Genomic DNA, 21,368 nt, shown 5'->3' with positions numbered 1-21,368 from the left:
CAAATTCCCATTGAGGTAAAGGAGAATATTTATGCCCTGTTGTCAGTACAGGATTGTGACTCCTTGGACTTCATTCCATCTCAGACGAGCAGCAGTGCATGGAGTTGCCACCTCTCTGTGAAGACAGTGCATTGCAATCTACGTGGCTAGCTGTGTTATCAGTAAGTGTAACATGAAATCCTCTCCTTTTTTTTCCTGCAAACCACTGCCTAGAAGCCCAAAGTCAACAACTTCATTTTCAGGCAAAATTTCTAGTAAATTTACGGTAAATGCTAAAAACTGGTCTGGAGGAAACTACTAAAATAGGTTCAGAAGGGAATGAGCTCCTGGGCTGCTGAAGAACAAAAAGATAACACAGAGACATAATTATTTAAAATAAAGACATCATATATTACATATACAATGCAAATAAATGTATATTAAAATAAATGATGCTTGCTCTCATTTGAAGATTAATTTATGTTGCCTGATCTATACTTGGAATGGCATGACTTTTAGATTATTAGGCAGAAAGTGAAACTGTTCCATGGAAGCCTTTCATTGCCACTATCACCTTCTAAAAATGTTTCCCTCACTATTCCTGTTGTCATTCTCCTTCCTTTAAATGTTTAAAAAGCGTGTCAAGCTGTTATCCTGCCCATTTTTTCTGGCTTCCATATAGGAATGTTTAGTGTGTTTTGCTTTTTCTGCTTATCATTTGTTTTCACTGATCCCGGCTGTGGTTTTCTAGTTTGCCCATGTGGATTTACCATGTCATTATTTTAACTTCTTTATCCCTTTTGTTCAGCCACCTTGAAATTACTTGCATTCCTCAACTGTAGACTTATATTGTAGAGGCTATTATTTTATATCTTTCTCTCCTTTTCTTTCCATAACCTTGCCAGCTGTGCACCTCATTTTTATTCTTTGCTTCTTCAAGTGGATGATTGCTTTTTAACTTCTTCTTCTGGGTCCCTTTCCTCCTACTCTCTCAGGATTTGATTATGCAGTTACTTACAGTGCGGGTATGCGATTCTTTCACTGCTCATTTTTATTGGAAGCAAAGAATGCGACCTGTGGAATGACAAATACAAAAAGAAAACAAAGTGACTCATGAGTGAATGGATACCTGCCACGACACAAGCAGATGTGTCTTTACATGCGGACATCTGAGGCTATATGGGAGATGGATCTGCCAAACTAATGAGCTGCCCAGCCTCTCAGCTGGTAAGATCTAGCTAGTCTGGCCCTTGCTGCTGCACTCAAAGTATAAAGAGTTAGAACAGTCACAGAAATTCACAGCTGGTTTGGCAGTCTTATACCTGAGATTAATTTGGGTGCTCGTGATTATGAAAATAAGAGGATAAAAGCCAGGGCCAAAGACAAAGGAAAGAGAAAAGAAACGAAATTAAGAGAGGAGTTATTTTGCCTTGTTGAGGAATATTTACTTAGAATTCAGTACAGCTTCAATCGTTCTACAGGTTTCAGTTCCCTTCCCTCTGAAATAATTGACACAGTTCCCCTGACGTCAGTGGTACCAAACAGACCCACAAATACTTTGTGTTTCTCATTTTTGCACCAAGGCAGTATTTCGATTACCCAAATGCTGTAGCTTGAAAAGAAACATTAGCACACGTATATGAACCTTAAAAAAAAACGGCATTGTAAAAACCAAACGGATGCACAGAGCACGTTCAACATTGCACAGTACTAAAAATTCCAGCCCGTTTTTAGACGTTCATAGCCCTGTGTCTGAGAATGAGAAAAAAATACTGCACTCCTTGCAAGGAGAACACACGCACAGCTTTTAGAAGTACCCACTCACGCTCTCCTTGGGCCTGGGAAATAACACCTCCCAGGTACAGTCCACGTTCATCGTTAAGATGAAACACTGGCTTGTCTGGCTCTAAAGCAAAACAGTAGGTTTACAAAAATATGACAGGCATGCGCTTCTGCTGTTAAGGAGTGTGCTACAGCTTAGGCGTGAGTATGCAGTTACAGATATTTTAATCACTGTTTTAGTTAAGTCTGGGACTACAGCACTGGTTTAAAAGGCAGAAGAAAGTGTATGCATGTAGCGACAGAGGAGAACTTTATTTGTTTATGTGTACAATTCAATGCATCTCTGCCTCCATTTAAAGCTTCCAATAAAGATCTTAGCTACCTTACAAATGTGAAAACCACGTTTTGTCAATGGTTCATGATCTTGTAGTCTTTACTTGTCCTAAACACACTACCTCACATAGCATTTCCTAAATGGATGAAAGGTGGGCCTGTCTTCAAGCTGAATGGATGCAATAAAACCAGTTATGATCTTTCCAACAGATCCTGCCATACATTCTTAAAGGCCTGGACATATAAATCTTCTATGTGCTCAGCATAGCTCTTCGTATTATCTGCACAGACCTGCAACTAGATTTACTTTGTAAGAAACTGGACTACTTTTCACAGTAAGATATGTCCTTCCCATTATTATCAGTACTCATTTTTAAAGCTAATTTTTAAACTGGCATTTCTCTCAATGTCTAACTGAAATGAATGGGGAAATTCACACCCCATTATTTCTGTTTCAAGTTTTCTGTAAATTTAAGCGGAATATCAGAACAACAATGATATTCAGTGTAACGTGTCATGACTGTAACAGCCACAGATTCCATTAAAAAGGACTGGAAGAAAAAGAGAGGTATCACCTCCCTTCCCTCAGTGATTTGAATATCACAGGTGTAAATCATTATTTTACATTTAAGGATGGTGAACATGAATTTAAAAGGATGAGAATAAATGTTTCTCCTGTGCATAAAAATGTTTGAGTTTTTTTGTTTTCTTTAAGAATAAAAACATATATACACAAGATGAGTTCGTTTGAACAGCTAAATAATTGTGCGTACTTGACTGATGAAATCATGTTATGTATATTTTATTGGTTTCTTTTATACCTTCTCCAGAAGAATGTTATCCTACCTGGCTTTTGTGAACAAGCATACACAAATTTGTTACTGAAACTGTGCCTCTTTTGCATTAAATTAGTAAACAATGTTTATATGGATGAAACATAAAGTAACTGAACGGAAAAAAATGCATCTATAAACCAGAAGAAAAAAAATTTCTTAGGGTTTTGAAGAACAAAATCCCCACTTCTCTATGCCAACGTTGAGCACACTATTCTTTGAACTTGCATTAAGCCAGATTTTGTGGCCACATCTCTGGACAAATTCCACCATTAATCACTGTCATCTTCATAGAATAAAAAGATACCTCCTTTTCCATGTACATGCAAGAGACCTTGTCCCACACCTACACAGACTATACAAGACACAGTTTGCATGGGAACCGACTGATGAAAGACTGAAAAGAAAGAATATTATCCTTTCTGCACACAGTGATACTGATTATTGGACTTCAATATTTGTAAGCCTGGAGACGGTCCACAAAGATGTTGAGTGTGTATCCTCTCCTCAGTATCTTTAGAAGGCACCCCAGGCGCCACTACTTCCATATTCTTTTTTAGAAGTTATGTTAGTTGATTCCATCAGGAGAAATTAGGTGGGATATTCTTATATCCTCATTAAGATTGTTAGACTGTGGGATCTCATTAGGTTATATCCCCTGCTACCAAAAGTTAAATTTCCAAAGCCCATTAGCACAAGAAAACAATTTCAAAACCTCTGTTCCCAGGCCAGCCTATGTAACCAAATCAAAATATAGCACTAATTTCATAGCTCTTACAATGCAAAAAAAGTCTCCAAGGACTTGTTAATTAGATCACTAAAAATGTCAGCATACCATGGCGCCATGGCCAGCTAGATGGTCTTGGTGAACACCGTAACCAGACGTTGAAGGGAATTCTGACAGTCCAAGCATACAGTCCAGCTGCAGACCACAGGGTCCATCCATCATTCTTTGAAATCCCATAAGGACTTCTCTCCACTCCACTGGCTGCATGGCTGGCAGTCAGCCATGCAGCAACTTCAGACTGGGTGAAGGAAAGTCGCAACCTTCTGCTCCACAAATCGTTATCTCATCGTTTCTGAAATGAGCAGAAGAGTCAAAAGCATGCCTTAGCTGGCTTGGGGGATCAAGGGGGAGCTCAGCAGTAACTGCAGAAATATCACAGTGCAGGAACCACCCTTGGCTTTTCCGTTCTTCAGGACTGAAGATCACCGCTTCATTGTCAGAGGTGGACTTCCCATACCAGGGTGGACAGAGGAATGAGACTAACCCCTCGGCACCCAAAGCAGCTTACTGGGTACACTGATCTGGTGGGCAACAGGGCTACACTACCCATTTATATCATAGCCTGGCTCCTCAGGTATGCCCATTAGTCAGCATTCTGGGAGCACAACCGCAAAAAAATTGTCTGGTCCTGAAACTGCTTCAGAAAATGGAGTATTTTGAAAGAAATATTCCATATTTCGGACTTTCAAAAGAAATTAACCTTTGGGGTTGTAACAGGAGCTGTGTTCTCATGGAAGAGGGGCAATAAAAAGAAGCCCCCCAACCTGTTTCCCCAGGACATTACTAACAGTGCTGTGAGTAAACGCCACGCTGTGGACAAAATCGAGGTTAATGAAGCAGTACCTCCCACAACAGCCTTAACCTTTCTAAGTCCAACATAAGCCAGGAAAATGTTGAAATCTGAGTGTTGACACTATTTCTCATTTGCATGACTCAGAAGGATCTCCTCAAATCTCCCGACAGCAGCTAACTTTTTTGCCTTAGGCTCTGGAGAGAGGAGAGCACATCTGTGCCTTTAGCACAAAAGGGCATGACAGCCTATGGGGAAGTGGCATGCACAGAAAGAGCTCCTGACCATGTGGACTCACAGGCATGCTCAAACTGGCCTTACATCAGCCATAACATTGCCAGACTCCTGTAAAATCACAGCCGTTTGTGCATACCTGATGTTTCAGGGCAACCTGCTATAGCGCTGCGATTCATGAGCACTCACTTCATGCTGCATCCATGCTTAGAGGTACGGTCACGAGATGCTGCATCCTAAGACTTCCACCTGGACACAGTTCAAGTTCTCTGTAACCAAGCAGAGAGTAGAAAGGTCATTTGTAATGAAGGAATTGGGACTATTTATAGAACGCACGGAGAGATTTATTTACACGTCGCTGATAGGCAGAAAAAGGGAAGGTCTGTTTGGGGTTAGCTAGCAAATGAAGACAAAGTCCAAGTGAAAAATAGCAGATTACGAGGCTTTTGTCTGCTCTTGTGCATACTCTGGCCTCTTGCTATTTATCTACCCTTTAAAAAGCTTATTTCACAGCATTCTCTGAACAAAGAGCATTTGAAACCCTCTTTTTGGCATTTTCCCTGTTCATCTCTGCTCCAGTGATCATCTCTGAGTACGAAATTTAGATATAAGATGTTGTGATATCAGAGTTTAAATGGTTTAAAGTCTGCTTGTTAGCCCCTGAGACTACGTCACTCAAGTAATTAAAATGGGCCAGTGCCAATTTTTGGCCACATAAAAGGCCAAGTGGCACAGCACCGTTTGTATAGAGAATGTTATTACACGACGTGCCATCAAAGAGGATGGACAATGAAAAACATTTTTTAATGTACTGCGATCAGAAATGCAGCGGCAAGAATGAATGTCACAAATGATGCTTCACTGAAATGATGGAACTTAACGAAGCAGGACTTCTTGATGCAGCTGTAACCCACACATACATATAGCCAAAATATAGCTATATAACATACACATGTATACACACACACTGCTGAAATTCTCTTCCCCACTGAAGAAGTCTGTCTTCGTCCACACTGCCTAACAGTAACTGGTCTATGCTATCCCCTACAGTGTGTCCAGGCATTGCCCAGTTAGCATGCTAGCAATGAAACAGCACGGACAGCAAGGACTGTCACGTGCCAGTGCTTGAACCTGTGTGCTCTCAGCCTGATGTTTAGTTTGCTTGTAAAGTTGTAGCCTGATACCCGGTAATATGATTTGACAGAGGGCTCCAGTGCAGGAGCTGGAAAAGGAACAGGTATACAGACACCAGAGGAACTCTGGCCCGAGGCATGACTTAACTTGTGCCTGAATTTGACTGCCAGGTGAAAACCCCGTCCCTAGGGAAAATCGGTTACCTGTTCACCTCCTGCTAGGTTGTATGTAGTCTTCTGACTTTGCTACCACATGAGAGTTGCTATTGCCCTTTTGTTTGACTTCCAATTTTGTTATCATGCAAAATCATGAAAATGTTAAGTCCTGAAGCATGTTATGGATTATAGAAATCAGCACTGGTCTCATTTTTCTCTGCCTACAGGTCTAATCAGCCTCAAGATCTAAGCCAAGAATATTTCTATTAGCAAATCTTGAGCTTTTTTCTCTTGGTCACCCACAGCCACAGTCTGTTCCACGGTGAGCTCTCTAACCCTCAGCCAGTTGCTCCGAGGTACAAAGCATTTCTGATGATGTGCTGCTAACATGTCCCCACATGGTAGGGAGCAACTCTGTGGCAACAACAGTTGGCTGCAAAGGGCACTGATTTCCAGAGGCCATGCTTTCCATTACAAGACTTGCTTGAAATTACATCACTGGGCCAGACCTGTGCCAATTTTTCCTTCTCTTTTCTCCTTCATTTTATAATCTGGCTACCCAGCAGATGCAGGTGTGAAGGGTATGCAAGCGTGCCTTGAGTGTGAAGGCAGAGTGTAAGGACTTGGTGGTGCAGTTCATGACATGCTGCATCTCGGGAGGAATTACACAGGAGTCTGGTTATCCAGCCAGTTTTAAAGTTATTCTGGAAGTGCCTGTAAAGGGCCATACTACATGGCTTCCTGATACTGCTCCAAAGCTGGAAGATTCAGGCATTGTGAACAGCAGGGGTTTATCTACATCAGTGGACTTGTGCACCACGTATGTATTTGTTAGGTACGAGCATCTTTGCATCCCCACTTGGTGTTCTGCACACACCACTTGGGTGCGCCACTGGTGTCCACGTGAAGGTTTCTTCTCCCCCGATGAAATCAGTCTGGAAACTGTTCTCTGTGGATCTTTGACAGCAGGACTGTTACGGGACCGTGCTGATGCAATCTGGGGGTACAGTGCCAAACAAAAGGAGTTCAGAGAGTAGGCTTGAGCTGTGCCTCTGACTGCCCCTGCTCTTTGCTGCTCACTCACTGCCTGCTCTGCCTGAGCCAACTCTGCCTTTCCAAGACAGGTCTGTTCCAGTGGAAATCAGCTGCAAGAATAGTGGGAATCAAGGCAAATTTGAGTTAGTTGCCACTGAAACAGACCACTCCCCTGGTCTCTTCTATTCAGCATTACAGGTAGAAAAATGGAGACTTTTCCCTCCTAGAGTTATCCCTGCAGCTAAGACCTAGATGTTGCAAAAATCCTGGTTTACTTTGACAACAAAATGGCCCATGTCTCAAGATCCAGAATTTTGAGTAAGACCTGAAAAAAATTTGAATCAAAAAACTTTATGAGGATAGATATACCAGAATCTCATATGAAATGCTATTTCACAAATTTCAGCTTTATAAAAAGGCCTAGAAAAAGAACACAAAACTATTTTTTGGTCCTAAAGAACTGAAGAATTCAACACATATTTGAGTATTTATCTGAAAGGTTAAGAACTTCTAAAGGTTTATCCAGCACTAATTATGTGCTGATGAAGCCTTATTTGCAATACAGGAGGAACAAGACACACTTGGGAAAGGATTTTAAGTGTCTAAATCACAAAGGAGACATCCAGCTGGAGTTTTTCAACATGGCATTTTTCATTCTGGGAAAAGGGGTAATTTGTTGAAATCAAAGTGTTCAGCAGAAGAGCGTGATTATGCTGAATCCATCAGAAGGAACATGGCAGGTTTCCAAAGTAAACCCTCCCGGTTTCCAGCTATGCCAGGATGTCTGTCTCTTGGGCTGCTACACAACCTGTTTCTCCAGGTTCTCAGGACTTTCAGACTCCACAATAAACTGCCAGCAGCTTGCCACCCCTTGAATTACTTTACCAAAAAACAAAACAAAACCTTCTGCTAGAGGAAATTCTTATCACTATTTCAGTTATTTTGGTCTCTGTGATGGTTAGTTTCAAAGACACTAGATTTTCACGATATGTTTCACTAAATGTCCCCTCGATGTTATATAGGAAGGATCCTTTTGCTCCCCATGCAATATATGCACACAAACCCTACAGATTTCAACAGCTATATAACAGATTGCTGTGCCAGGGGAATTGACATCTACAGAGACCTCTTTGGGAATAAGATAGGCAAGTCCATAACTCATGCCTTGTAATCCATTTTTCCCCTCAAGTCTGTCAGCACTCTCACTGGATTTACAGTATTCTCACAAAACACTAGTTTTTAGGAAAGAAGGTTTTGAATCCTTTTGTTTTCACTACAGAGACTGAAGTACAGATACATGTCTATGTATCAACATTTCTTCCACCACTGGTGACTAAAAGCAACAATGCAACTGACCACATGGAAGAAGTTGTGTTAGCACCATCACCAAACAGCGAGGCATTTAGGCAGATGGCACTGAGGATGTGGACGAGTCTGCTCAGACTCTGCTGGAGGTTGCAAACCCTTTAACTGGGCTGAAGAAAAATGGGCCATAGCTAATCTGTTCCATTTCACAGCCCAGCATCTTAACTTAAATTGTTGCTGAACTATGCATGTCCTAGGGCATCAATTTTTTTTTTTATTTCAAATGGCTGAGGCACTTTGTCTCTTCACCTAACTGTGATGTTAGATGGTAAGCTCCAGGAAAGCCATGGTAACAAACAGAGGGTGATGGTAAAGGCTTAGCTCACCTCAGGTCTGTACTCTGCAGCTACGACTTCTTTCAAATATCTCTGCTGCTGGAAAAACAAAACAAAACAAAACAAAACAAAACACACAGAACACCTGACATTGTAAGGTCCAGTGCAATGAATGCTCTTAACATGGAAAATAAAATGCCTATTCCAATCATTCTGCAGGTGTCCTGTGCAATTCAGTGCCTTAAGGAAAAGATAATGTGTCTTATAGACATAAAGGTGAAGTAGACACAGACACAGACACAGACACAGATTTCTAGGTTGGAAGAGACCTCAAGATCATCGAGTCCAACCTCCGACCTAACACTAAGTACTCCACTAAACCATATCACTAAGCTCTACATCTAAACGTCTTTTAAAGACCTCCAGGGATGGTGACTCCACCACCTCCCTGGGCAGCCCGTTCCAATGCTTAATAACCCTTTCGGTAAAGAAGTACTTCCTAACATCCAACCTAAAACTCCCCTGTCGCAACTTTCGCCCATTCCCCCTCGTCCTGTCACCAGGCACGTGGGAGAACAGACCAACCCCCACCTCACTACAGCCTCCTTTAAGGTACCTGTAGAGAGCGATAAGGTCGCCCCTGAGCCTCCTCTTCTCCAGGCTGAACAAGCCCAGCTCCCTCAGCCGCTCCTCGTAAGACTTGTTCTCCAGACCCCTCACCAGCTTGGTCGCCCTTCTCTGGACTCGCTCGAGCACGTCCATGTCCTTCCTGTAGCGAGGGGCCCAAAACTGAACACAGTACTCGAGGTGCGGCCTCACCAGAGCCGAGTACAGGGGGACAATCACTTCCCTAGACCTGCTGGCCACACTGCTTCTTATACAGGCCAGGATGCTGTTGGCCTTCTTGGCCACCTGAGCACACTGCTGGCTCATATTCAGCCGACTATCAACCAATACTCCCAGGTCCTTCTCGGCCAGGCAGCTTTCCAACCACTCATCTCCCAGCCTGTAGCTCTGCTTGGGGTTGTTGCGCCCCAGGTGCAGGACCCGGCACTTGGCCTTGTTGAACTTCATACAGTTGACCTCAGCCCATCGCTCCAGCCTATCCAGATCCTCCTGCAGAGCCTTCCTGCCCTCGAGCAGATCGACACACGCACTTAGCTTGGTGTCATCTGCAAACTTACTGAGGGTGCACTGGACGCCCTCATCCAGATCATCGATAAAGATATTAAAGAGGACCGGCCCCAGTACCGAGCCCTGGGGGACACCACTGTAGTGGTAGGCTGTGTGTTAACAACATGTGTTTGATATTGTCTTTAAAAAATCCTACTATAGAGGAATTTATTCACAGTTTTGGCAGTCTCAATGGCTAAGTAGGGAACATGTACACAATCTGTGCAACAGAAAGAATGAAGGCCTAGTAAACTCTGTGGAACGAAATTTCACTTGAAAATGTTAATTAAACTTCAAGTACCAAGGTCTGCACAGAAGTACTGTGGAAGGAATCTGTTTTATTGCAGAAGGCTTTTTTTTTTCAAACTGAGTTTGTGGTAACCATGACTTTATTAAGTTTGATAGCTCCTTGTGCATGGCAGGAGGAGGCATTTAGGTAAGTTTTGTTCATCACTGCAAAGTAGCTTTGATAATATTAATAGCACACATGATTACAGAACAGAATACCCATTATACAACATCTGTCATAGCTGCATTATTCTCTGTCCTCAGCATGAAAAAGTCTGTCACTTCCCTCCATATGTTTATGGCCCACTAATGTATCTTTTAATTTCTATCTTGTATTACTAACGTTTGTATATTTAGGCAACATTTGACAAGTGAAAACAAGATTGAAGGGAAATTGCTTAGAGACTTCCAGGGTTTTGTTAGAAAATACAGCTATCATTAGCATTGTTATCACTCAAATGAGAAGTAGTATTTTAGAACATATTTACTGAATCCTTTGTTCTTTATGACTAACTGAAACCCTGTGAAGGCTGGCAGAAGTTACAGAAATCAAAGTAATCAAATTACCACAATATTTTAAGAAAAGCACAAATACAACTCTCCAACAGGGTTCTGAACAAGCTTCAAATCCCACAGAGAAGGAGGATATAAAAGATGTGGAGAAAAATTTGACCGATATGACAGGAGGACTTATGTCTTGCTTTGGTCTGGTAAAACTTACAGGTATGAGGAACTTCATACAGGGGTCTCTTGGAGGAGAAAAGGGGAAAAAAACTGTTATGGAAAATAAAGAAGTCTGATTTCTGAGCTGTCAACCACAGGATCCACTAGAAGAACGACTGTCAGACCCTCAGGCTCTAAGCAAGTGTTAGCCAGAAAATGGTTCTTTACTGAGGTCTCCTGTAATTGGGAGCATGAAAGCTTTCAGATAATTGTTCTTTAGGCAACTGCTTTTCAAAGAGCTATGCATGTCCCCATCATCCACTGATATAAATGACGGCAGCAGAGTCTGAATATTTTCACTTGGATTCTCTAGTATAGATATCAGTTCCTGACTCTAAATACTCCACTTTTAAAATCATCATTCTTCAATACTGGACTTGTAAGACCAAGTCAAAAAGGCAGAAAAGTAATGCAAATCTTTAACTTCTTATGGACAACAAAAAGTTCAAGATGAAGAAGAATGAATGTTTGGCAGTTGAAGGTTAGGGGATACAACCAAAGAAGACATTTCTTGCAGCACAATTTTCTTGTCTATGATGCAAGCTATTATATTTTGATTTCATTTCAATATGCGTTAAAGCTCAAATTGTTATTGTTGATCTTTCATCATCACTTGTACTGTGTGCTTATAAACCACTAAATTGTACACTGCAGCTCTTTAAAACTTCTAGCTATAGGTTATTGAGTATTACATTGCTGAGTGGACAACCTGATATGCATCGTACAAACATAACTGAAGACTTTGCCTCAGACTAAAAGCACAACTGAAGACAGGATACAGAGAAAACTACACTTCTCATTACTTGTGTTTTGTTTAATTCGTCTTATAAACAGCATTTGTCCATATAGTAAAAAAGAATTAAAGAAGAAATCCGAATGAGGATCTGCAAGGTATTTGAGGCCTCACATAGCTTAATGCGATACACAGATTTGGTACAAGACTTGGATATAGCAGGGTGTTTATTACAAATTTGTGTAAGTTGGTGCCATTTGAGTCCCCTTCCCCATGGTTCTTTTTGCACCTTGGTCATGAGGGAACATCAATCCCCCTAACCAAGTATTTCTCTCCTATCCATATGTCCTCCCATCTGCTGCTGGGATCAGATGCTCTCAACTCTGAAACCAAATTTTTCGTTGGGTATTACAGAACTGTACTGCAGATAACATTGAAGGCATGATTGAAACAAAATGTTGTCTTTAGAGCAAGGCTGGAGTTTTCTGAGGAAATATACTGAGTTTACGGTAACCCACCATGAGTAAAACAGCTGAAGCAGCAGCTAGTGGGACACAATGGTCACTTCCAGAAGCAACATATATGAACATGCATTACAAGACCTTGAAATCCCACTGTTTATGCTGTGCACCTCCCTGAGACTGTCACCTATGCAAGTATCTTAAGGCTCATCAGTCCTTCAGGAAATAAAACATAGATTTTCCTGCATATCTTAGATAAAGCAGTATTTCACCTGTTTGGTTGAGAAGCAAATGACTGCTGTGTGCTGGTACTCAAGCATTCCAGGCCAAATCTGGTCCTAATTTCAGCCACTGAAACCTCATATAAGGTGATGCAATTAAGCAGAGAGAATGAAGTCTAGCCAGAGATAAGCACATCACTCCCAGCCCCACCACTAACCCAGTGAGGACATCAGACAACCTCAAACCCTGCTTTTATCACCCACCCACAAAACTGTCCGAAGATCAGCGCTTTGAATCCTGCCTCACTCTTCCGCACCAAACTTTTTTGACAGTCTTTGTGCAGGTGAACTGATGGGACCGAAGAGTTTGTCATTTTAGGTTGTTTTGTTTGTTTGTTTGGTTGGTTGGTTAGTTTGTTGAGATCGGGGCCTCGCCTCGCCTCACCTCAGCCACCAGAGGGTCTCGGGGAGGGAGCAGGGCGGGCTCCCAGCTCCTCCGGCCCCACAGGTGGCGGAGCCGCTCCGAGGCGGGGGAACGGCCGGGAAGGGCCTCGAGCAAGCGCCGCCCTCGACTGCCCCCCGCGGCTCTCCCGGCGGCCGCCCGGGTTGACCTGTCCTCCGTGCTGCCCGCCCTCTCCGAGCCCGGCGGCGGCCGCCGGCGCCCCCCTCCGCCTGCCTCCTCTCCCTGCCTGGCACCGCGGGGCCGGAGCGGGGCGGCCGCTCTCCTTCCTTTCCTTCGTTCCCTCCCTCCCTCCACCTGCTCGCCGCTTTTGTCTGGGGACGGACGGGGCGAGGCACGGCCCCTCGCCGCCACCACCACTACCGCCGCCACCGCCGCCTTTGTCTGGCCGCTCCCCGCTCCTCCTCCTCGGCCGCGGGGGTCGCGCTGCGGGGCTGCCCCTTTGGGGTGCGGGGGAAGGAGGGGGAAGGAGGGGGAAGGCGGGGGGCTCTCCGCGGCGGGCAGCGGGCGTCGCTCTCCTTTCGGGGCCAGAGGAGGCGGGCGGGGGAGCCTCCCGCGGGCGTCCCGCCGCCAAGTTGCCGCAAGTTGGAGCCGGCCCCCCGCCGCTGGGCTTTGGCCGCGGCGTGAAACAATACAGCGGGCTGCCGAGGAGGAGGAGGAGGAGGAGAGGGCGGGGAAGGAAGGAGGGGGCAGCCCGCCCGCCGCCGATGGGGCCGGCACTACGGGGCGGCTAGGGGGCTCGGCGGGCTGGCTCGCCCCGGGGAGCGGCCGGCAGAGGCAGCGGAGCCCCGGCCCCAGCTCCGGCTCCGTCCCCTGCCCCGCCATGGAGGACGTGGGGCTGCGGAGCGGGCGGGAGCGGCTGCCCGGCGGCGACCCGCGCCTCGGCGCCGCGCTGGTGGAGCCGGGGCCGGTGGTGGTGATGGTGGAGCAGCGGGCGGCCGAGGGCTACAAGCTGGTGGAGGTGCTGCTGAGCGGCGGCGCGCCGTGGGGCTTCACCCTGAAGGGCGGGCGGGAGCACGGCGAGCCCCTCATCATCACCAAGGTGAGGCGCGGGGAGGGGACGGGAGCAGTGGGGAGGACAGGGGGCTCCGGTCGCCTCCATGTTGGGCGCCTCGCCCGCGGCGCTGACAGCGGAGGCAGGTGGTGCCCGGGGGCTCCTCAGCACCTCGCCCCTCCATCGGTGGGGCCTCGGGAGGGCATGGAGGTGGGGTTGGGGCAACAGGTGGCTGCGCGACGCCAGCCTCGCAGCTCGGTTTCGCCTTGGAGGGCACAGTGTGCTGCTCCGCAGTCCTGCACCCCTTCCTTACTTCCCGTTAAAACCCGGTGAAATAGTTGTGTGTGCTGGCAGCTGGGGTGCGGAGAAGTCGGTAGGGTGTTGGGAGCCCTCCTGGCTCCATCCGTCTGGAGAAGGAAGGAGAGCGTGAGGCCGAAGCTCCCGGTGCTGACACTGGGTTTCCTCCGCTGCTGTTGCACTGGCACGTTCAAAGCAGTTAGGGTGACCTTTCGCATCCCAGCCCTCTGAACAAAAGGTCTTGTGGATAGTGACCAAATCCACGCTCCAGAGACAGGGAGAGGGAGGCTCCTGGGTAGGTATGCGCTGTTTTTTGTTTTTTTTTAGTGCCCTTTTATACTCGCAGGTCTAACCTCGGTGTATTGGGCATGAATTAAAATAATACGTCGTGTTTTCTGGAAAATGTTTTTCATCTGGATGTGTTTTGACTCAAGAATCCCTATCCCAACAGTTGTTGGGTTTTATTAAGAGGGCTTTCTTGTCGCAGTCAAAAACACGTTAAAACAGATCCATATGGAACTGAGAAAAATCCACATTAGAAAAACATTTTGCTTAAGATCTGTAGGAAATAAATATATGCTCTTGGCCTACACGTCCAGTGAATTCTGCTTGTTCTTATTTTAGAAGTACATAAAGAGTGTCAGAGGTCAACCAGTCTTGTTTTATCCACAGCAGGAATTATTCTATTCCTATTTCTTTTTAGCTTGTTTCATTGAGGGCTTTCCAGTTGGTTCCCTTCTTCTACTCTTGGTGTTATTTTACTAACGACTCTTCAAGTTAGGCCTTTTTAGATCAGCTTTTCTAGGTCTCTTCCCTACTGCTGTTTTCCAAAATACAACAGTCTATGTCAACAGATACATATGCTGAAAAGTGACTGTGCATCTGTTGGCCTCTTACCAGTATCCTGAATTACAGAGTATAAAAACTGGAAGCATGTGAGGAAAGGAGAAAAGAGCTACTTACTCTGCATCTAGTAGCTATCAAGTGCCAAATCAAATAATTCCACCTTTCTGGTAATGGCTAACAAGTGCTACTGATCAGTGATACTTATTCATATTGTTGCCTAGGTATTAAGTAACAGGCTTTAAATATTTGTGGCATGAAGATGTGGCTGTGGTAGGTGGAAAGAAGTGTCTGGGAATGGAAACCTTTTCAAGTGGGTCTGCCACCCGAGGCATGGTTATGTGGAACCACAGCCTTGATACCTCCTGAAACCATTTCACTGTGTGGAAGAGAAATTTGGGTCCATCGTTCGTGATCTTGGATTAAGGTACAGCCGGGATCCTGTCCTTGGGTCTAAGGTTTTGGAGTACGTTTTCACTTGCAGTTTTTGGATGCAAGTATAAAGAGGAGTTTTGACTGGACTGAAGCTTGTGTCACCGACATCCCCCAGACTCCGAATTCTGTAAGTGCAAAACCTTGCCCTTGGTTTCACTCACCCATCTTGGTGTGTGTTGTGTTTTGTTTTTCTGTACAGCTTCTAGGGGTGGAAAACCACTAGAAAGAATAAATTAGTACCAGGTGATTAAAAATGTCCCTCCTTGCAGTGGAGATGTAAAGTTTCTCTCTTTTTGGCTGAAGAGAGACCTGAACCTGAGTCTTCCTGAGTTAAAGTGCAGATTGCTGGGCTGTCACAGAGAAGGGGAATGCCACTTCATCGCTACGCGCTCCTCTGCCGTTGCAAGCTCCATCCCTTATTGAGTACACTGGTGGCTGTTTTTACCCCAAAATACCTCAAAATACCCATGGAAAAACTCTGATTTTGTGGATTCAAAACTGTGCTTGAGTGTGAGCTGAGTATTAAGCTCTGTCTCATTTAAGTCCAGGGCTGTTCTGGGGAAGTGAAGATGTATGATGTGAAGTGCCGCTTTTTAAGGAGAGGAATGTGACAAGGTGTGAATGGAGTTTCAGATAGCAGCTACTTAAGGGGGATTTCTAAAATTCTGCCCGTCTCTGTTCCTACCACCATCTCTAAAGCAAGGTCGGCCTTTGAAGAAAGTTGCACCTTTATGTAAATGTCAGGAAGTCTGTGGTGTAAATATTTCCTGCTGTCTTTACCCTCTATGGGACAACTACCAGAACTGTCCGAAAAACAGCACCAGAAAATACTGTAGTTGAAAAATCAGTGAACAAACTTCTGTTGTTCATTTTGCAGCACTTTTTGTACAGCAAACTTCTTGGATGTTAGTTTCCCTGGTCGTGTGGCTATTTCACTTGCTACCAGGAAGGGAAATGTTTTTGTAACGAGTGCCATGGGGGGCACCAGGGCAAGAAGAGCTGCAAAACCGATTTGGGAATTTCTTGTTTTAATTGACTAGATTTCAAGCTAATAGTGTCCTTTGATCCACCAAACTGCCAATAATCGCTGAGGGAAAGGCACGCTAAGCAGGAGAAAATCTATGTTTTCAGTCTCAGCAGGGAGATAAGCATGTGTGCAGCCACTGGAATGTCGGGAGAAAAAATGCCGCACGCAGGCAGCGCGGCGAGAGGTCAGCCCGGAGTCACGCTGCTGGTGCTGGGTAACAGGCTGTGCCCCTGGGGGGAGCGGGCTTCCCTGGCTCCCCGTCGCCTCGCTTTCTGTAACCGAGACGAGACTCGGAGAGATGGTCCTGGAACAGGTAGGCAGAATATCGAGTTCACCTGCCAGCTGAAAGCCTCTTTCCATTTTTTTAGTTCCTTACCGCTTTCTGTGGTAGCTGCAGAGGCGCAGAGGAAAGCGGTACGTGATATGGCTTGCTCGATCTTTAAACGTAGCTGGTCTAAAACTTGCCCCACCCACGTGCAAGTGGTGTTGCTTATATTTAAGAAAAAAATCAGTGTTTTGTCGCTTAATGTTATTTACATGTCCCTTAAAAAATGCTTTAAGTTTTTTGTGATCTCTGCATGTGTGTCTGATAACGTTCCAAAAAGTTGCCCAAAGGCAGCTTGTTCTTGCCTAAATTGACATCTTGAAAGGAAGGGCTTGCTTTTTATAGCAATGTGTGTGTTTCAACAGAAGGTGAGATGACTACTTTGAGGAGTTTAATTAGAAGTCTCACAAGACATGGATCTCACTTTGTTTCTTCTTTTTAAAGAAACAAAGTAAGCTCTGAATAGAAAGGTCTTACTGGAACTAATGAAAATGAAAAGTCAGGGTGCTCAACTGTGAGTCTTGTGAAAGTCTCCCATACCTGCATTATCTTGATTACTTTTACTTTAAAATGAGCCTTATCTGGGATGCACAACTTGTAGTGTCAATCACAGCATTGATCATGGGTGATGGACAGAAAGTCATTTCACTTCCTGTACCAACCATTGGCTTAAGAACTCTGAAGTTGTCCTGCAGTCAGCATTAACCTTGTTACATTAGAAAGTAAGAAAAAATACAGTGCATGCATTTGAAGAAAGAATGATATATCATTTGAATAAATTCCTCTTCAGTATCAGCTTTACAAGGGCCTACAGCCATACCTCCTCAAGCTATGATCTCACTGCAGGCTAATCAAGGCTGGGCTTGGCTGGTATTTCGGCAAGATTTCCAAGTGAAACCTGGACTGTTGCGAGACGTGTTGTTGATTTAGCAGATAGAGTTCTTGTCTCCTGAATCAGTGCTGAATTCATGCCCCAGCTGGAGGTGCTGTCTTTCAAGAAGCAGCACTATCAGACAGACTTGTTTATTTCTCTTAATTCCATTGTACTTTCCTAACATGTTCCTGCCTATGGTTAGGTGTCAACGGTAGTTTGTTTAACCTAATAATTATTTAAATTGTCTACAGGAATGCTTCTCTCTTAATTGGATGCAGGACTTCTCCATGTGATTTGTATCAATTTCTTATTTTAGTAGTGAGTGAAATTATGACTTTTCATTTAAGTAATTCCTTACCCTTTGGCCTTAAGCATAAAACTAAGAGCAAGTGCTTGCATTGTACTGCATGGGAGGGGAGAGAGCTTTAATAGTGCTGTGTACAGATAAATCAAAACTGGATGTTTTCTAATATAAATAGCAGTTGTCTCCCTCAGGTTAGCTGTTTGCTCATAGACATGAACAATTCTTAAACTTGACTGTGAAGTTTGCCATCCAGAAAACCAGTATTTAGTGGTAATCCCTGGAAATTACTGGCCTCTTCAACATAAATGCAGTCATTTGTGTAAAGAGCTGATTGGTAAATTAAGAGCCATTGTTCTGCGGCTGAGGAATAGTGTTCTAATCTAGTCCCCCACATCCCGCAAAATTTCCATTCCTTTCTTCAGGTCTAAAAGGATATTATGTGAAGATGTGCTCATCATTTTTGTCTTCCGCCTTGGTGATCAACAGCAACAAATAAAATTCCTCAGCTGTATGGGCTTATTCAAACACATATCTTAACCAGCAATTAAAAAAAAATGCTTCAAATCACATTCGATGCTTCTTATTAAAGCTCTGTCCAGCTTCTTAGCTGATGAGAGGTGTCTGTCTTTTGAGAAAGATGGGACTTTTTCTTTGTGTTAAGTTTGATAATTGAGAAATTGCAGGAAATGATTATATATCAGGATGCATATTTGGGGATTAAAATAGTACCATGTTGCTATTTATCTCTTTTCCTTGTCAGATACCTTAGGAGTTCGGTGTTTTTTTCAGCGTTACAGAAACTATTCAGGTTTAAGTGTTGTGTCTGGTTGCTGGATCCCGGGTCTCCCTAGAAGAGGGGAGTTTGTTGGCTTTGATGCAAGAAGACGATGTTGCTTTTTACTTTTGTAACCTGCCTGATGAAGGGACTGCTCTCCCTTTTAGCACTTCAGCGGCTGTTGAGTGAGGTGAGCTCTCTGTTCTGACTTAACTCGCTGGCAGCACGGTGCCCGCCGCGCTCGTGTGTGCTCCGAGTGGTCCAGCTTTGGAAGGCCGAAGCTCAGAGAGGTTTGTCGTGGCGAGAGCATCAACAGTTGAAGTGGCACTGGTATTGGAAGCTCCATCTCAAAGCTATCTTGGATGTTTTAAGATGTGGTCTGCAAACTGTGCAAGGGCTTGAAATGAGAGGATGAGTTAAAAGGCTGTGACTTGCAGAGCTTCAAGTCAGTTGAGTTACGCATGTAGAAGACAGTGGTGTGGGAGTGCTGTTTAAGAAATGGTTGCTGTGCTTGCGGTACGGAAACTGCCGTTTTCCTTTACGTTTACCTGTCAGGACAAAAATCAGTCAGGATGCTTCCTTTGAAAGCAGAACTATGAAACTTCCTTACAGCAAGCACTCTTTTAACTTTTGGCTGTACTGGCTGCTTCCAAATTGCTTCTCTCTCCTCTGCTTTTCCCACTTCTAGCTACTTAAGCAAAAGCTGTCAAATCCATCACGATTTTCTAGTTAAAAATGAACATAAACAAAAACATTCACGTCTGTTGAGTCTGGCAGAAGAATTGGTGGGTTTGTGAGAACAGTTATTGCAATAGGAGTTAGGCTGCAGAACTGCCTATCTGAATGTTTATTAATGTGGTCTATTTACAGTTTAAACTTCTTTTGTTTTTAGTCTCTGCTGCTACTTTTCAGTATGAATTTTGGATGCTATGGTAGACATTAGCATAAAAATAAAAGACCAGCAAGAGACCTCTAGTTATTGCTCGCTGTTGTCAGCGGATTGCCAGTAATGCCATTACCTAGTTATCCATCATGTTTGGTTTTGTTGTTGTTTTTTTTAAGAGGAGAAAACAATGTGGGTTTGTGTGGTGGTTGTGCATATGTTTTACTCAATAGACAGTATATGTTTTTTTTTTCCAGTAGAGCTTGATTCATTGTGTGTTCTTCTGCTTAATGAATATTTAAAGTATGGGAGTGTGGAAAGAGCAAGGTAAATGGGAAGTGAAACCTACTTGTGAATAGATTAGAGAAAACAACTGTGTAGTAGTAACCAAGCCAATATTACATCACGTACCTGTGCATTTTTTTTCTCAAGGAAAGCTGTTTGTGTTTAGTCTTCTTACACATCTGTAATCTATACAGAGAATACTTAATATATATGTGGATCTAGTTCTGTGGGTCATTTTCTAACAGAAGTTTGAGACAGGTCCCAGACATTCAGCGGAATTTTTGCTGTACATTTAAGTGACACCATGCATGAAGAGTTTTCCAGGAGATGTAAAGTAAAAAACAATGCACTTACGTTGAGACTTCATCCATTTAATCTGTGCAGAATTGCTTTCTGTTGGCAGTGTTTTGAACCTATGTGACATGAGGTCAACTGGAGATTTTTGTATGCATCTGTAAGGAAAATACTGATGCCTCTCTCCATAACTTAGGAAAGGTTTCTTTTTTTTTTCTTTTTTTTTCTTTTTTCTTCTAGAGTAAGAAACAGATTTGGAAGCTCTCTAATTCCACGTAGGACAATATTTTTAGTTTCTTAAAGGTTAAACACCAGACATACTATGCTATTTTGAAAAAGCTTTTTTTTAGCAAATAAATAGCATTGCCACTCTGGTGGTAGATCTTAGTAGTCTAAATCGTTTACTTCTTGTAACTTTACAAATACAGTCAAATCAGAGTGAGATGTAATTTAAGGTTTGTTGAATTTCCTACCCCTTCGTTCCGTGGTAGGAAACTACCAGAAATTTTGAACCAGTTTTTAAATTAAGACAGTTTCTTAAAATCAACTTAGTGTACTTGTAGAATGTGTTTCTGTCCTTTATTTATGGTATACTTTGCCAAACAGCAGGCTTCTGGCGGAGTTCACCAAGACTTAAGCTGGATTTTTAGAAGTAGGTATCTTTGGAAAATGATTTGTAGTGTTTAAATTAAACATGACTTATGTGCTCTGGATTGCTTTCTGAAGGTGCCTGTCATTTGCTGTCAGCTGTGTGAGAACGTGTGCTTCTTTAGTACGTACCTGGATGCCTACTTAGGAACCCGTCGTAAGATGACATACACTCAAGCAAGATTATTATGTTTGCTGTGTGTGGAGCTATGCCCAAAACCGTTGAAAAACTACTTCTCTGGTTGTACTGTGTTTCTGAACACGGCAGGAACGTAGCTTTTTGGTCTGATTTATCAAGCTAATCAGGGGAGAAACATAAGCTGCCAAGGACGATGATGTTTGTGAAGGTAGGAGAGAGTTTCTTTCCCCTTGCCCCCACCCTGGAAGTTAATGCAGTATCAGTATTCAGTCTCTAAGCAATTCAGAGCATTGCGGTAAGCACAGGTCAGGTCAGGAAGATAAGAGAATGGTTTCTGCAGCGTTAACAAGTTGTTGGGGGATCTTTTCAGTGGCCTTTTGCAGGTACCTGAGAGTCACTGTGGGGTGCCCAACTCCCCAAAAGAGATTGAGCCAGCTGTTTGGTAAATGCTGGAAATGCAACCAATTACTGCTTTAAGAAACTA

The 21,368-nt window shown here is 43.8% G+C and overlaps 1 protein-coding gene across 1 annotated transcript in view; it reads left to right on the top strand.

Moving 5' to 3' along the window:
• The first annotated feature begins 13,584 nt into the window (after positions 1 to 13,584).
• SHROOM2 (shroom family member 2) overlaps positions 13,585 to 21,368 on the top strand; it is a 127,233-nt gene continuing 119,449 nt past the window's right edge. Inside the window, exon 1 of the mRNA XM_035542286.1 lies at positions 13,585 to 13,803. Coding sequence (XP_035398179.1) covers positions 13,585 to 13,803 — 219 coding nt within the window. The remainder of the gene's footprint in view (positions 13,804 to 21,368) is intronic.

The sequence above is a fragment of the Cygnus atratus genome, chromosome 1 (assembly GCF_013377495.2).
Source record: "Cygnus atratus isolate AKBS03 ecotype Queensland, Australia chromosome 1, CAtr_DNAZoo_HiC_assembly, whole genome shotgun sequence".
Taxonomy (NCBI): domain Eukaryota; kingdom Metazoa; phylum Chordata; class Aves; order Anseriformes; family Anatidae; genus Cygnus; species Cygnus atratus.
Note: the sequence above shows the minus strand (reverse complement) of the source record. Positions and strands in the feature narration are given on the sequence as shown.